Here is a 16,245-nt window from a genome sequence, read left to right on the forward strand (position 1 = left end):
TTCAGGTGAAATAACCCAAAATCTAGCAACACCTGTGATCTAGTTTAGCCAGCCAACTGTAAATGCGCTGCAATACACACATGACCTGCCTCACTCCTATAATAATTTACCAAACGCATTCTTTCGTCTATTTAAACCGCAAACATGTGTGATTTCTCCCTCTGTCTGTCAATATAACTGCTGCTTTACCTGTTCGTTCAGTCAAACCGCCATCCTAGTGCAAACTCCAATGCAGTTTAAGATATTTGCTCATCACTCCTTAATATTTCTATGTATAAATAATATGCAGGGAGTGATGAGGTTGGAGCCTAGAAGCCAAACTCTAACCATGTTCTGTAATAAACATTTTAAAAAGAGAGTTGTCTGACTGAACTATAGAAAATGCTTTGTTCACATACTCACACTAAGAACCTAACTGAGAAAAAAACATCTTAGGGTATGACTCAAAAATTATTTATTTTTTGTGATCAAATGTTTTTTTTTTTAATTTTCTCAAAGGAGAGCAAGGAAATAACATCAGCATTACTGAAAAATAAAACCTCTTCAGACCATCACTAATTGAAAAATGCAGCTTTTCTGACTTTTCAAAGCTTCCTCAAACACTGATATGAATGTGTGACTATAAACAGTGCAGCACACAGTCACTGAAAGGAATAAAAGCAGAATATCAGTAAGTTCACAGGCTTTGTAGATAAACTATGTCAGATTGAATTAACAGCAATTCAGTCTTTGACACTGAACGCCACCCTCAAGCACAACCTCAAACAAGCTATTCAGTGAACAGCTTCTGAAGTGAATTCATGAGATTACTTTGAATACTGACCTTAATCAATGAAAGGTCAGATTTGAGAGTACTTTTAGTTTTTAATATTTTAAAGTGTTTATTTGTGGTCAGTGTGAAACGACCAACCAATGAGTGCATTCAGGTGTCGAGCTAAAGAAACGCCTGTGCTGGCTGCAATTAAAACAATATTTGGATTGTTTTAAGTCAAGTTGTTGATAACTATCTACAACAAAAAATGGTTAAAAAAGGGTTCCCCCACTTCCTAACCTTCATATATAAAGATACATATGTTCAGTACAGAATTGGACTGATACGTACTTTCCTAAAACCTTTTCTTACATAGATCTGTTCATGGCTGCATAATTTATCAGAATTTCTTGCTTATCTTTCCCCCCACGCTTCTTGCTAATTCTACTCATTATCTCTCTAATTGCATTTTGAACCAGCAGTAGTACATATTCTTGAAAAACAGGGAGAACAGATGGATAGATTATTTTACACTTAAGTGCTCCTTTTGTCTCTTTTTTTGCACCACAGCACAGCACAGCATAGGACCATGCCTTCATCAGTTTTTGCTTGTCATATAAACATGTGTTTTTCCAGTGGCGTAAGGTAGTTATGATGGGCCCCAGTGAAAGCTGTTATCACAGGCCCTAGTGAATGTTAGTTACTAGTTATAAAGCATGTATGTGCACATACTTTGTTACTGTATTTGGGTATTACTTTTGTTTTGCATCACTGCACGTCACCTTCAAGACCAACATCAAGCCTGATTTCAGCGTAAATGGATGGAAAAATAACACATAGAAAAGATGATTCCTTGGCGTATCCATCAGTGCACATCACCTACAACAGACAGACATAAACAGACGAGACACGATGAAAATGTTGTAATGAGATGAAAAATGATGCAACAAGATTACAAACAACATAAAAGATGTAACAAGACAAAATAGATGTAACAAGTCGAAAAACGTTGTAAAAGACAGAACAAGATGAAACAGTCAGAAAGGGAGACTTGATTGTAGAGGAGACGTGAAATCCAGTTGGTTTTGTCCAGACACATCTTGAAGTATCCTTCATAGGGCAACTTTTAATTCTTCTACTATGAGTACATTTCAGAACCACTTTTACTTCAGTAAAGAAGTTGAATCAGTACTTCAACTTTATACAGAGTCTCTTTTACGCAAGTATCTGTACTTGTACTAAAGTATATTTTTGGCACCTCTTAGTGTATATATATCTTACTAAAATGTGTTGGATTTTACAGTAGAATGAGCTACTTAGGCTGTTGTATTGGAAAAGTAGAGAGGTCAAAGAGAAAACTATCAGAGCCATGATGATGCAAACAAGCGCCTGAGAGCAGAGGAGCTGTCTTCACTGTGGTGCTGAAATTACTGCTGACTTTAACAAAAGGCATTTTTGGTTCAATAATCTCAAGAGTGCACTCCAATTTTATATAAAGGAGAGAGATTATAGTAAATAAAGCCTATAGTAAATGACCAGACAGAGGAGAGCTGTAATATTCAATAAAAAAACAACAGCTTCTCCCAAAAACTGGCCACTTACACACAGTCTGCAAAAATCCCATCAAATGATTTTCCTGCACAACAAAACGCCCAGACACCAGAATGACACTCATTGTCAGTTCAGATAAAATCACCATAATATTTTCTTATTCTTCATAACAAATAGCACACAGCAAAACATACACAATGAACCAGGCACTCACCCCGAAATGGTAACTTATCAACCTGCTAAATATGTGCACAGCAGCCCATCAGATACCCAAATATCCCCCTGAAAAAGCAAATACATGTTAATGTTCAACAGTTGGGCTGTCTGATAGATTTTGCACCTAAATTAACTAGCATTGTCATTACATGACCAAATAGACTTGACACTGAGAGACGTGAACACAGAGTTCTTCTTTGGACATGAGTGTAGTTCAGTGGTGGCAATCTCACAATGGCCTGCTCTCTGACAACACAACATTGGAGCAGAACCTTCACCTGGGCTGTGTGAAGTGTGCATGCACACAGGGCCTCGCACTTTACGCAAATGCAAAGAACAAACTCATTGCGATAGTGGATGTGTTGTTTGTTTGAACAAACCCTCGTCCTGGCCCGCCTACAATATGCTATATCCAATATGCTATATCCAGACACTTAACTTACTTACTTGCAGAGGGAGAAATCACAAGCTGCCGCTGTGACTTCTATTATATCTGGACAAAAAAGTATTGCACCAAGATTATGCATGCAGTCATGCAGTAGAACTAGAATGTGTGTGTGGGATTCATGCACGTGCATGAGAGCAGGACGCACAGGGCCTCTCACACACCCTGCAACAGCCCTGCAACAGCCCTGCAACAGCCCTGCATTGGAAGGCCTTCTCTCTACGGGCTAGTACAGACAGTGCTAGCTGCGCTGTCTGTATTTATGCTCCTGTGTTTTTTATTTTCTCATCATTCTTTCTCTTCTTCCCATTTTTCACTGCAATGTACAGTATAGTCATCTTTACTGCATGAAACTGAGCCTGTAGGAAGCCAAACGTACCATTTTCTTTGCGAGCTCCTCAGCCAGCAGCTTGTTCTGCACACTCTTCTCCTCCACCTCCAGGCTCTTCTGGTCGTAGTTGACCGCCAGCTCCTCCAGGGCCTGAAGAACTTCCTTCACCTCGGCTTTAGCATGTTCGTTCTCCGTCTGCAGCCTGCCGAGCTCCGACTGCACCTTCTCGCTGTCACCCCTGGATGATGCCAGAAGCTGAGGGACACATAAATTTAACAGCTAAACATAAACTGTAAATAAAGACATGCTTGATTTCTGAAAGGAGCAGAGAAAGTCAACTGTGTGGGAGCGTTGTGAACAACAGCAGCAGCCTGTTCGTTATTCAGAAGGCAGAGCTGCTGTGTTTTAATAAAACATAATTGTGGGATTTATCTTGTTTTCTCTCTAATAAGTGATAAGCATGTGTACTAACCCTGCTGCACAATACAGGAGTAATTTAGCAGATGAAACATACTTTAAATATTCATCACTTGACACTGTAACAGCTAACATTCTGCCATCGTGCCGTTTGCTTGCATGTGCACTGCTGCTGCCCACTGTGGGTCATTTTACTGAATGGATGTCATTAAATGTAGATGTGGCTCTACCCAGGGTGCCTGCGTGTTTGCACTCTAGCATACACATTCTGCTTGGCTAAATGGATGTAAGATCACGTTGCTGAACACAAGCAAAGGTTGGGTAGTTACCATCATGTCAGCTCAACCCACAGCAGGCCCATTTTGGGATATGAATGAACTAATTTTTGCAAATGTGGAGTCTTTTACTTGGCAGTGTGTACTACATGCCAAAGCTCAGTTCGGGCTCTTTATCTCAGTGGTTTAGTTACTGTTATGAATACATGCTGTAAATACTCTTTCGTAATTACCCTTTAATGGAGTCTTTTAATTGCCGTTCTTCCCAGAAGTACAGGCAGACCTGTTTACTGTAGATTTGTGTGAAAAAAGGGCTGTAACCCATTTTCTTCCACATAAAAGCATCCACACAAAGAAAGTGGAGTCAGGCTCACCCACAGGATATTAAATTACGTATATCTGATCATTCGAGCACATTAGTTTGTTTGTTTATCAGCTACAATGTAGTTCTACATCATTGTTAATTTCACTGTCTAATAATGTTAAATTAAAACTAATTCATGATGACAAAACAAAAGACAAAATCCAAAGACGAAAATGTTGGAAGGGACGAACTGTGAAGAGATCCAATATCTTTGTGTTGTAGGACCCTTCCTAAGTCCCGCCCCTTTTCACCCTGTGCTCCAATAACATTTGAGCAAACTTGGTACTTTGGTCAACTTTCTCCTCTTCCTGTAAAAGTGGCATATACAGTTGTGTTAAGTCAACTAATTAAAACACTAGCTAACTAGCTTGCTTAGGACTGACGCAGATTAGCTTTCTAGTTAGCGAGCATTTTACTAACATTCACTTTTATTAGTCCCCAAGCAATGTCTTTTTAACTGTTGTCAAAATGATGTTTTCTTTTCAACATAGACAAGCCTTGCATATAGCATACAGAAAACAGCAAAGGAGAAAGCTGACTGAGGTTCTGAGCAAAAAGGGGCGGGACTTTAGGAAGGGTCAATTGGATAGTATTGACCTACCATGGAAATCAATTAAGATGCACTTGGTGCATATCTCATAAACTGTACAGATATGTCAAAATATTGGAAAAAGACAAGAGTAGTAATATGAATAAATTTCCCATTTGATGTCAAGGAAAGCAAGACCTTTTGTGGAGCGACAATCACCGCTAAAACACGATGAACTTAAAGCTACAGAAGCAAAGTAGTCAGAGTGACTAATCTTAGACTGTCGATTAAAGATCCACTGACATGCTAAAGATCAGTGCAAAGTTTCACTGTGTTCTGAACGAATATGTAATAAAAAGAAGAATGCACTTTTGAAGAAATGTAGTAATGACAGACATATAATGAGAGAAAGTGACAAGTGATAAGTAAGTGTGATATACTTAATGTTAATGTTAGCAACAGGTTAATAGATGTTTCCTCATGAAATATAAAATAAGCTTAAATAAACGTTTAAATAATGCAACTAAACCCATTAAATTTCAGTCGATAAACACTAGACTAAAAGTAAAACAATTCAGATGAGTAAACTATGACTAAAACTAAACCAAAACTTGCTGTCAGAATTAACACTGACCTGCATTAGTCTTATTGATTCTTCCCTCCAATTAGTGTCTTAAAAGCCACTGAAACCTATGCTATTTTAAACTGCTGTTAAGACGCTCATGATCAAACAATAATGCTTTATGTTCTGTAAGTGCTTTTTGGCACCTGAAAATTGTTCTTTTTTTTCCCTCACTCATCTCAAGGGCAAGATAATAAACCTCTCACGGCTGAGCTCTATTCAAATTGTGGGTCTTGATTGCCACATTTGCAGGTGCTGCCTACTGCGGGGCCGTTTAACCAAACTGATGAAAGGATGTAAAACCAAGGTCTTTTACCTCCTCCTGGTCGAGCATCTGCTCCTTCAGTTTCTCAACCATCTGGCTCTGGTGGTTGATCTCGTCATCCTTTAGTAACAAAGAGACACATGGAAGAGAAACAGTTCATTTACAGTGTTATGGATTACACACTGGTACAGTACAGACATCTTTTTACTTCCATGTTCAATCACAGCTATAAATTTTCAGCCAGCCCTTTTTTTCTATCTATTCAAGAAGGTGGACTTTTGCTTTGAGAGCATTTTCTCAGAGCAGATTTTGTAATGCTTTCCCACAAAACCCTGCCGTCGCACTCAAATAACCCCTTCTTGCACTTAGACTTGCTTTGCTTCTGCTCAGACTGCTTGCTTGCACTCAGATATATTGTTGCTTGCACAGATTTCCTGCACTCCTACTTCACCCCCTCTCTTAACACTTAGGCTGCTTCTGTGTGCGTCTGCTCTCAGATTTCCTTTTCCTCTTAGATTTTTTGCAGAAGAATCCTGTCAAAATTTCCCAACCAATAGAATGCACAGTACAGTGCTGACCAATGAAATAATCCCTGCCTCGTAGCGTGCATGTTCTCTTTAATTCATTAGCCTTGGAGGGCGGGAGTGGATGAACCCAGTTAAAAAGTAACTGCTGCCCGTAAGGGTCGCTTTAATGTGAACACACCCGCAGTGAGGCAAGGATCATTTCATTGTTCAACACTAAACCTGGTATTCCATTGGCTGGGGAATTTTGACAGGGTTATTACACAAAAAAACAGGTTTTGAGGGAAACCATTATAAAATCTGAAATTAAATCAATGATTCATCCCCTCAAATTGAAAGACACACTGGATTTAGACAGGATTATAGCCCCATACACTACACACACTACATTTATACACTGTATAAATGAGAGATATGCATTAGTTTCAATAGCATTTGAGAAAAGTCAGTAACAGTCTGTAACCAAGATTACACTGCATGTAAGAATGTAAGATAAAATACAGTCTGTTCTGTGTATAAATACCCTTAAAATATAATTCAGAATATCTTACATTAAGTTTACTATAGATTTGTTTGAAACACAGTAACTAAATGTAATTAATTTAAGAAACAGCACATGCATGGGTTACTGGAACGTCTAAGCAAAAACAAAGACGGTGAAAATCTCCAAACTGTATCAGATCCTGCAGGACACATAGTGGACAACACCAAAGAGAAATGGGAATTTGAATTCGCAATGACAATTTTGGAAGAACATTGGAAAGAAGCATGTAAAAGCATGTAAAAACACAATCAAAACATTGGAAAGACTTCTCCTGGAAAATTAACATAAGCGTTTTCGCAACACCAAAAGTCAAATCAAAAATACAGTCTACAAAATGCATTCAGGCAGGGCAGGGAAATGTGGGGAGCAGGGAGCTAACCATGCACATATTTTTTATTTCTACACAGTGCTGAAAAAGATTTGGGGGAAATGGGTCAGAGAAATAGATGGAGTGGAACAGTAAAACTAAGTACAATACTGAATGTAGCAGGAATCCTTCGCTTCTTTCTCTTTTCTTTTTCTCTCTGCCTCACCTTCATTTTGTCCTAACTGTTGTAAAAATGCACAAATGTGGCAGTATGAATAAAAAAAGTGATGAAGCTAATAGCTTCAAATGTAAAAAGCTGCAATAAAGTAATAAAAAAGTCTCCTATAGCTGGTGTATCACAAAGGTAGAGATAAAAAAAATCAAATGTATGCATCCCTAAGGATTGCAATGTGCAGCAATACACCTGTGTGAAATGTCAAAAGAGGTTATTTATGTTTCCTCATATGCATCGTAAAGGGATGTGCCACTGCTGTGGAACATAATAGAGTACCTGTAGATAAAAGCATTAAGATTACATATTACAGCCCTGTGGCGTGCAGCATACATGTGCACAGATGATGTTTTCAATAAATGAAAGCTTTAATGTTTTTCATTGTAGAACATTACTATTTTCCCAATGGCATCTACTCTTATTAATGGTGAGATTAGTCACTATTATGTGTCTGATCCTGAAATCATTTACATGAATAATACATGTATTATATACTCTTTGTATTAATGTGTGCATACCATTATAGAAACCTCACAAATCTTGTGTGCACAGCTCTATATTCATGCACACAAACGGTCCATTCATCACCTTATCATCCAGCTGTTTGTAAAGCTTGCGGATCTCCTCCTCATACTTCTGCCGCTCCTCCTCAGAGATGTGAACCACAATGGAGGAGGCGAGCGAGCAAGGGCTACAGGGGCTGCAGATGTCAAGAAGCGGCTCCTCGGATTCGGGAGGCGCCAGGGGGACGTCCTCTGATTCTGGGCTCAGATGCTCTAGCACAACATCCTCACCTAAAGTCGAGGGACAAAATATAGATTTTTGGTGTTGCTGTTATCTCTGGCAAATCCCCCCCCTATGGATTAACGTGCTAAAAAAGGATCAGTGAGTTAATCTTGAGCATATGTCCTTTGCTTACTCACGAACACATTTAGATCTCAGGTTTGAGATGTTTCTGTGCTGTAAATGAGCTTCCTTTTCACTACAAATTACCACAGCTGTAAAACATTAACATGTCAGATGTCTTGTGTCTGTCTTTGCCTCAGACTCCTCCAGTAATTCACAAAGAAAAAGGTTGTCTAAAAGTGTGCTGATTATGCTCAAGTACAGGCACTTAATGTCATGAAGAACACAGAAAAAGCCTTGGACTGACTGCTGCTCTGGACTGCAATGTGTTTCCGGCTCAGTGCTCTTTCTCAGGCAGCATCGAGGGTTTTATGCTGATGTGTCGCTCAGAATAGGATAAAAGCACGAGGTGATGATGATAAATACTTCATAGCGCAAAACCATACATAAAACACAATAGTGGGATGCTTACATTATTGGTAAAGAAAATGATCTTCTTGCATAATTCACATATTCAACATATACACAACTTACATTATTCATAAGGACAGACATAGCAACCTGTTTCCCAGAAATTATGTTTATATATGATTAAATGGGATACAAGGAGCAGGACTTTGACAACAGAGATCAGGGTTCACATCATGAATCCTGTCTGTGGCTATATTTAGGCAACAAAAGCACTCGGTTAAATATTAATAAACACGTTCTGTCTCAAGTCACTGTGGACTTTGTCTGTATTAAACCAGACCAGAATACCTTAACCTCTTAAACTCCACTAGGACGCCGATGTCCTTGGTGGACATTACCGCCTATTAGCTGTAGTAAGCTAATAGGCGGCTAATCAAAACACAGTGTTTATTAAAGATTTATGACTAGAAAGTCTTGACACAGAGTGCTGAGCTGCATCTCAAATTAATCTCCAGATTCCCAGCATTCAAATGATGTATAACACGTCTTTGTGGAATATACTGTTGACCTGCTGTCTCCCTGAAAGATCTGCTGTCCTCTCAAAAAGACAAAAATGGGTCTATTGTAGAGAGCAGTGGAGGGACTGCTGTGATCACTACAAGCAGTTTATTGTAAGATTGAATAACTTGACTGAAAAAAAAAGTGTCTATTTGTACCCAGTGAGAGCTGGGTTGCTAATAAGCAACAAATTCACCACAGATAAGTGGCTGTGATGGATGATTGGGTTAAGCACAGTGCTTACCTGAGGGAGAGCAGAGTTTGAGGCCCGACCTGGATCAATATTGTTTCACAGCTGTGCCAGTGATATCTGTTAATTACATTTTTTTTTAATTATTTATTTTAGCTGCAGTTTGGTTAGGTTTAGGCAAAAAGTTTATGAAACAAAAGTACTTGCTTAGGTTTAAGGATCATGATTTTAAGGTTGCAGACACCAGTCCAGACTTGTTTCCCCCATGTCAGGCTTTTTACAGCCAGGTGTAAATAACCACATAGGCTATTCCACCCTGGGTGCAAATAGACACAGTAGCTATTCCAACTGGGTGCAAACAGCATCGGCCAAAATTTTTAATTCACTGTCAGAAAGCATTTGATTGATGCTGTACAATATTTTTGAGATTTACCAGATACATTAATTAATATTTCTTCACTATGTCAATAGAAAATGTAACCCACTTGTCATTACCTTTCCTTCAAATGGCGTTTATTGTTTCAATTTAGTTGTGAATAAACATAAATTCATGGAGGCAAGGATGACAATCACAGTTTTGTGCTATGATATACAGCACATGTCATGTCACTTTCTGCTTTTTCACTGTTTCTAAAGACACATCAGCACAAACCTCTTGATGCTGCCTGAGGAAAAGAACTAAGCTTGAAACACCTTTCCTGTGTACTTCATATCATTAAGTGCCTGTTTTTGTGCATATATTTAGTGTATTAACTGTTGTCACTTTTCTGCATTCAATAGACTCCTTCCAATTTTTGTTTTGTTGCACAATCTCTCTTAGATATGATCTGCATATGAATGCACAATCTGTAGGGGCAAGAGTTTGGTGTCAGAAGCATTCAGGTTCCTCTTTGTAGTCTGAGTGGGATTAATGGATCATATTTGAGGATTCTTTGGCTGCAGGTAAACACTTCATGATTTCATGTGCAGAGCAAACGAGGCAGAACACATTAGCAATCATCTGATGACAATTTTAGCTTTTTATCACCTTTTTAAAAAATATACCTGCATTCAGATGCTGATATAATCCGGTTGTGAATGTTGCCTCTCAAATCCATCTCCATTCTCACATCTCAAGTTGCTAATTGGACTGTAACCCTTGACCAGCGTGCAGAAGAGGAAGTCTTGATGCAAAAATCTGTTATCATCATGATATCCATTATCTGGATATCAGCTGGCTACACCGGAAGCCCTGAAACATTGACCTTTGTCCCCAGAGTCTTATTTGACATCAGAAGCCGATGAGCTCCAAGATTGCATCTGAACCGTTTGGGAAGCGATCCTGTACTTTCGTGTGACTTCAGGATTTCACAGCACTCATTTCACTGATATAATATAACTTGACAGAAGAGGATCAATTGGGATCAATTAAGAGCTTTGACCCTTTAAGACAAGGTCAAAATAATCCATACATGAGACCATACACTCAGCAGTGATTCTGATCACTGATTAGGTGTTCTTGTCCAGTTAGAGGTGTTCTGCTGATCAATAAAACAGCTGATTAAATGCGACAAAAGTCTGAAACCACGTGATTGCACACTACAAGAGATCCCCGCTGAGGGGTGTGGAAGGGGGAAATGAAGTGGAATTTACTGTATGAGACAGCTGTTCCTGTCTTTGGGCCATCCTTGACTAAAGAGTCGAGTAATGTGGTACAAGACGGAGGTCAACAGCATTCGTCCCGGGGAGTTCCTGGCCTGAGGTGGGCAACAATATAGGGAGCAGTGAGGGGGGAATAGGGGCAACGATGTTGTCAAAATGATCCATTAGGAAATTAAAAGCACTAAATTGTGAGAGAGATACAGGGGAAGAGAGAGTGGAGGGAGAGATTGTGTGTATGTGTGTGTGTTTGTGTGTGTAGGAGAATGAGAGTAACTGAGTGGGGCTGAAGCAGCAATAAAAGGAATAATTTTCACTGATAGGTGTTCAATAAAGATGTGTTACAGCATTTTTAAAATTCAGGTCAAGCACTGAGGGGATGAGCTTCAAGAAAAACATTAGACAGGATTCATTACATGGCTTGAATGTCAACCGATCACTACCATTGAGAGTGCTGACATTTGAATTGACCTACAGTCCAGCAGGAGAGGATGCTTAGAAGTGTGCGTGTCTGTGTGTGTGGGTAATTAACAGTGAGTGTGTGTGCATGCAGTGCTTCATGTGCTTGTGTTTCTGCACTGACACAGGTGTGTGTTTGTGCTGACATGACAGAGGATGAGTGACTTAAGACTTTTCTGTAGATGCGATTAGCCCGTATCACCGTGAGGATTGCTAATACATAAGGATTCATAAAACATAAAGCCCTCAGTGTTCTTCTTGCCTGAAGCACACTGTAAGGGAAACCAAATTATACAAAGTGTAGAAGTCTGCATAATATGGAACAGAAACAGCCAAAAAGGGAGTTTTAAGTGTTTTGGGAACGAGTCCAGCACGTCTGTTTGGCTGCTCTCCTCACATATCACCACTGGCATGTATTCAGATGATATCAAATGAGGTTAAGTCTGCACCTACGTGGACTGAAAAATAATGTCTGCAGGCTAACAGGATGGCAAAATTTTCATTCCTGTAACTAAGTACTCCTACAAAGAGACGCAGTGGAGATGTTTTTCTACAGGGAGCCGTGTAGAAGCTGTGTTTTCTGGACTGGACTCTCGACACTCTCCAGCACAAGCTAGTGCCTGCAAATACCACACTTCTCATTACACCTCTTCCAAAGTGGAAACAATGCAAACTATGCAAACAAAGGAATCATAATCTACTCTGTGCATTAATGAACAACCTAGTGATGTGTCCCTTGTTTGAAAAAATGCTTACCCTGGGTTCTATTTTTGCTTAGTTTTGTGCACAGGCTTAATCTCCAACCTATTTTCTTTGGTCAAAATTGACCCTGATGTTGACGATTCTATTTCACCACCAGTCAGCAATCAACATAGATGACGAGGGACTAACTTAGAGAGACTTAATTTGAGAAGCGGTACATTTTATATGATCCACAGCATCCTTTTTATTGGGATATACTAAAAAGGACTGGGTTTAGAAGGAAATCAGGGATGAGTTGGAAGATGCAAGTAAATAATTTGTTCCACAATGACAAATTATGTTAATTCTGAATTTTTCTGGGATTAAATTTAATCCATGTTGGGTAATTTATTACAGTAATTTAAAACTAAGAGTTTTGCGCCATCCTAGCAGCTCTGTGAGGCTATACTTATATAGCTGTGTCTTGAGCTAAATGCTAACATGATGCTTACTGTAGTATATAAAAAGATATTATAAAACGGATAGGTCCCATCCTTGACTGTGATTGGCTGAGCCATATTCAAAGCTGTTGTAAAATGCTTCAGTGCCTGCATTATATCAGTATTACTGCACCAAAAATTCTTTCAAAGTATCAGATTTTGCTGTGGATTTTGATTTACTGGCTTGGCTAAGCGTGGATGAATGGCTGAAAGAGATAGAGGAGGATGATAAAAAAGAAAGGAGAGACTGAAATAAATGAAAAATTGAAAAGCTGGAAAAGTCAAGAAACAAGGTCAGGAACATTAAACAGACTATGTGGTGATTCATCATCCCCCAAGATCAATATGATCAGAAAAACACAAAGCTGTCATTCAAAAAAAGCACCAAAAAATCCACAAAGATGTGGACAAAATAAAGAGGTAGTCTGCAGGGATGTGTCCTGTCATTTTCATTAGCAAAATAGCCTGCTACCTTTTGTTCCTGCCGCCAAATCCACCAATCTTTTATTTCCATCAAAACAAACAAACCGAACCAACAATCTGTGGTAAGTTAACAATGTAATTTTAGCTAGTTTGCATGTAAGAGGAACCATGTAAGTGACAGAGCATAGGTGTGAATCGTCCTTGCAATCTCACTGGCACCCAAACGACAAGAGAAGATGCTTGAGAAATATCCCTGCATAATTATAACACACCTGTGCCAAAACAGCGAACTAACATAACTTAACACAACTTCAACAACTGCACAATTAATGGCAATATCCAGATAAATGTTAAGAATCAAGCAAATCTTTATGCATGTTTTCCACTGTGTCTGTGTGTTGCTTGGTAACCCTAAACAACTAGCAGATATTTTTTATTTCATGAAAAATTGCCAGGTATATGTAGTAACCATTTTATAAAATCAATAAGCCAGACAAGCCCTTGTCTTACAGCAATTTTAAAACTGGTAAGGGACGTGTTCAGGCACATCGCAAACAATGCAATAAACCATACCCTCTTGGAGATTATTGCATCATTTCAGTACATCCTGAGGGATTGTAATAAACAATAAACTCAAAACCATAAATGTCAACCAATTGGTGGTATTAGATGAAAAGTCAGGGGATCGCAAAAGTCATTAGGATTCATCCTCTGGGGACCATGAATGTCTGTACAAAATGTCACAGCAATCCATCCAATAGCACTTCGGATATTTCAGTCTGGACCAAAAGGGTGAGCCTGCCACAACACTGCATGCGTGGCTAAAAATATAAATATTATGCTGCCATTAAATACAAAAAGTTCAGATAATGTCAAAATGCCTGCATGGTCAACAATTTTCAGTGGTTTTCCTGAAAGAATGGCTCTTGGATATTCTGTGTTTTTGTGATAACGGTGCGAGCATTACCGTTCCTCCAGCGGTTCAGCTCAGCCTCCAGTCTTTGAACGGTCTCCTTCAGTGACCTATTCTTCTCCTTCTCCTTCTCGTACTTCTTCTTCCACTGCTCTGCTGTGAGCTCCAGGTTCACTGTCACGGTGTTTCTAATGGTCTTGGCTCTAATTGGGGGCAGAAACAGGGAAAGAGCAGGGAAGGGAGAACGAGGAAGAAACAGTGTGAGAATAGGAGAATGTGAGAGGAGAATATGCAGAAAGTAGGGGGTAAAAGTGTGAGAGAACAGCAGAGAATAGAGGAACTGTCAACAAGGGTATTTCAGCCCTGGCTGCTCAATGAAAATGGGCTTGCATCTCATTAATTGGTATGCAAATTGGGTTTCTGCCAACTGTGTTTGATGGTGCATGGAGGCAGAGGGAGGTATACGCAGGCAAGAATTCACAATGTACAAACCTCTTATGGCATATTCACATGAAAATATAGCACTCATACGTTTCATAACAGGGGTACTGTATGTGGAGAGAGTGCTGCATGTGGACAGAGTACTGCATGTGGCTATAAATTATTGCTCAATTATGACGCAAATAGGTGTCGTCATGCAGTTGAAACATTCATGATGCTATGGCTGCAGCAGCACTCAGCTGTGGCTGTGAATTTCACATCGGTGGCTATCACTTAATTTCACAGTCCAGTGAGAAAACACTGTTGTGCTTATTCTTTTATTCCACGATATTAGCAATATAAACAGTCCAATCTAAATTTATCTCATCACATCAGAATATAGATAAGTCTTTGTTTGGATAGCGCTGATAATCAAACATCGGGTGGCAATAAAGTTAATGTTAAGCAAAGTGGTAATGGTTTATTTATGTAGTGCATCGATACACTACGTACCCAAACCGTTCAACCACAGAATCTCTTTTTCTAATAGAGGGTATGCACTGACTTCACTGTGGTAAAACATCCTGCAGCATGGCTGCCTTTAATAGGGAAACTGTGAAATCGAGAGTAAAACAAACTATTATCTGCTTAAACTAAAGGCAGATGGATTCACCATTCACAACTCACCGCTGACTCAGTGGTGTATGGACATTGAAATGTGGCCAGGAATCATGTTTCCTGACATTTGTGTGTACCTGATTCCAACCCTGGGGAAATACACAAAGCAAAGAGGGCATACAAATGACGTTTGGGCATAGCGTTGCTTCGTGGTGGGATTTGTTGCCAAAATTGAAGTGACAAGGACACCAAAAGGATATTCTGGTTGTATATGGACTGGTTTGTACAGATATTTTGATTTTATCACAATATTGGAGAGACATATTTGCATGTAGCAGCACTGACGTTTGCTGTCAGGAGTGAGGCTGCACAGTGTGATGCATGTTTGTAGAAGAAAAGCCTCACTTACATGGAATATAAATGAAAGATGGCAATTATTTAACGAATCAGCAATATTAGTCAATACAGTATGGAACTTAAAAGCATAATCAGCAACATCTTTCTATAAAACAATCTATAAAACAAGCTACAGACTCATATTAACATAGTTCCTCTAAAATTTAGAGGAACCATGTTAACTATGTTCCAACCCTGGTCATAAGTGATGATTTAGAGTCGAAATCATCACTTATGACCAGGGTTGGATATCGTTTGGTTCTTAACGATTCTTGATTCCAATTCTTTGAGTGTTCTCCTGCATTTTTCACAGCAGAGAAGTGTGAAACACTGACTACCACTGATAAATGTTACCAGCAGAAACACTCATTTCAGCTATTGTCAGCTAGATAACCATTACAATTTTGCTTTTCTGGTTTCTTGAATATTTAGGGGTGATATTTTGGGCCACTTTACTGTAACAATAGAGAGAATCCCTTTCTTGTAAAGCATTTCGAAGCACGGAATTTGCTAAATTGAGGTGATTGTTACGAGACTCAAACAATTTGACCTGCTAGTCAAGCAACCTAGCAACACCTTGGTAACTTAACTGAGCATAATGCTAGACTCTCGATTTAAATATACATTAGGGGACAGGAAGACACCCATATATTCAACTTCCATGTCTATAGACAGATAGCCAGGTCGATATACCATAGGTGTTCACTGTACACACTTTAATTTGAAACCAGTGTGAGTGAAATTTGTGTAGGAACTGCTCAGCAGAATTGAAATTAAAATTTCTTAATGATTCTCTAGAAGTGCAGTTTTAGAATCCAT

The 16,245-nt window shown here is 39.1% G+C and overlaps 1 protein-coding gene across 1 annotated transcript in view; it reads right to left on the minus strand.

The window, feature by feature from the left end:
• Positions 1-16,245, minus strand: part of kif5ab (kinesin family member 5A, b) — a 118,447-nt gene that overhangs the window by 46,746 nt on the left and 55,456 nt on the right. Inside the window, exons 11-14 of the mRNA XM_084737190.1 lie at positions 14,047-14,195; positions 7,962-8,167; positions 5,818-5,886; positions 3,343-3,549 (exon numbers count right to left, since the gene is read on the minus strand). Of these exons, the coding sequence (XP_084593316.1) occupies positions 3,343-3,549; positions 5,818-5,886; positions 7,962-8,167; positions 14,047-14,195 (631 nt within the window). The remainder of the gene's footprint in view (positions 1-3,342; positions 3,550-5,817; positions 5,887-7,961; positions 8,168-14,046; positions 14,196-16,245) is intronic.

Source organism: Lutjanus erythropterus, chromosome 2 (assembly GCF_056507025.1).
Source record: "Lutjanus erythropterus isolate fLutEry1 chromosome 2, fLutEry1.hap2, whole genome shotgun sequence".
Classification (NCBI taxonomy): domain Eukaryota; kingdom Metazoa; phylum Chordata; class Actinopteri; order Lutjaniformes; family Lutjanidae; genus Lutjanus; species Lutjanus erythropterus.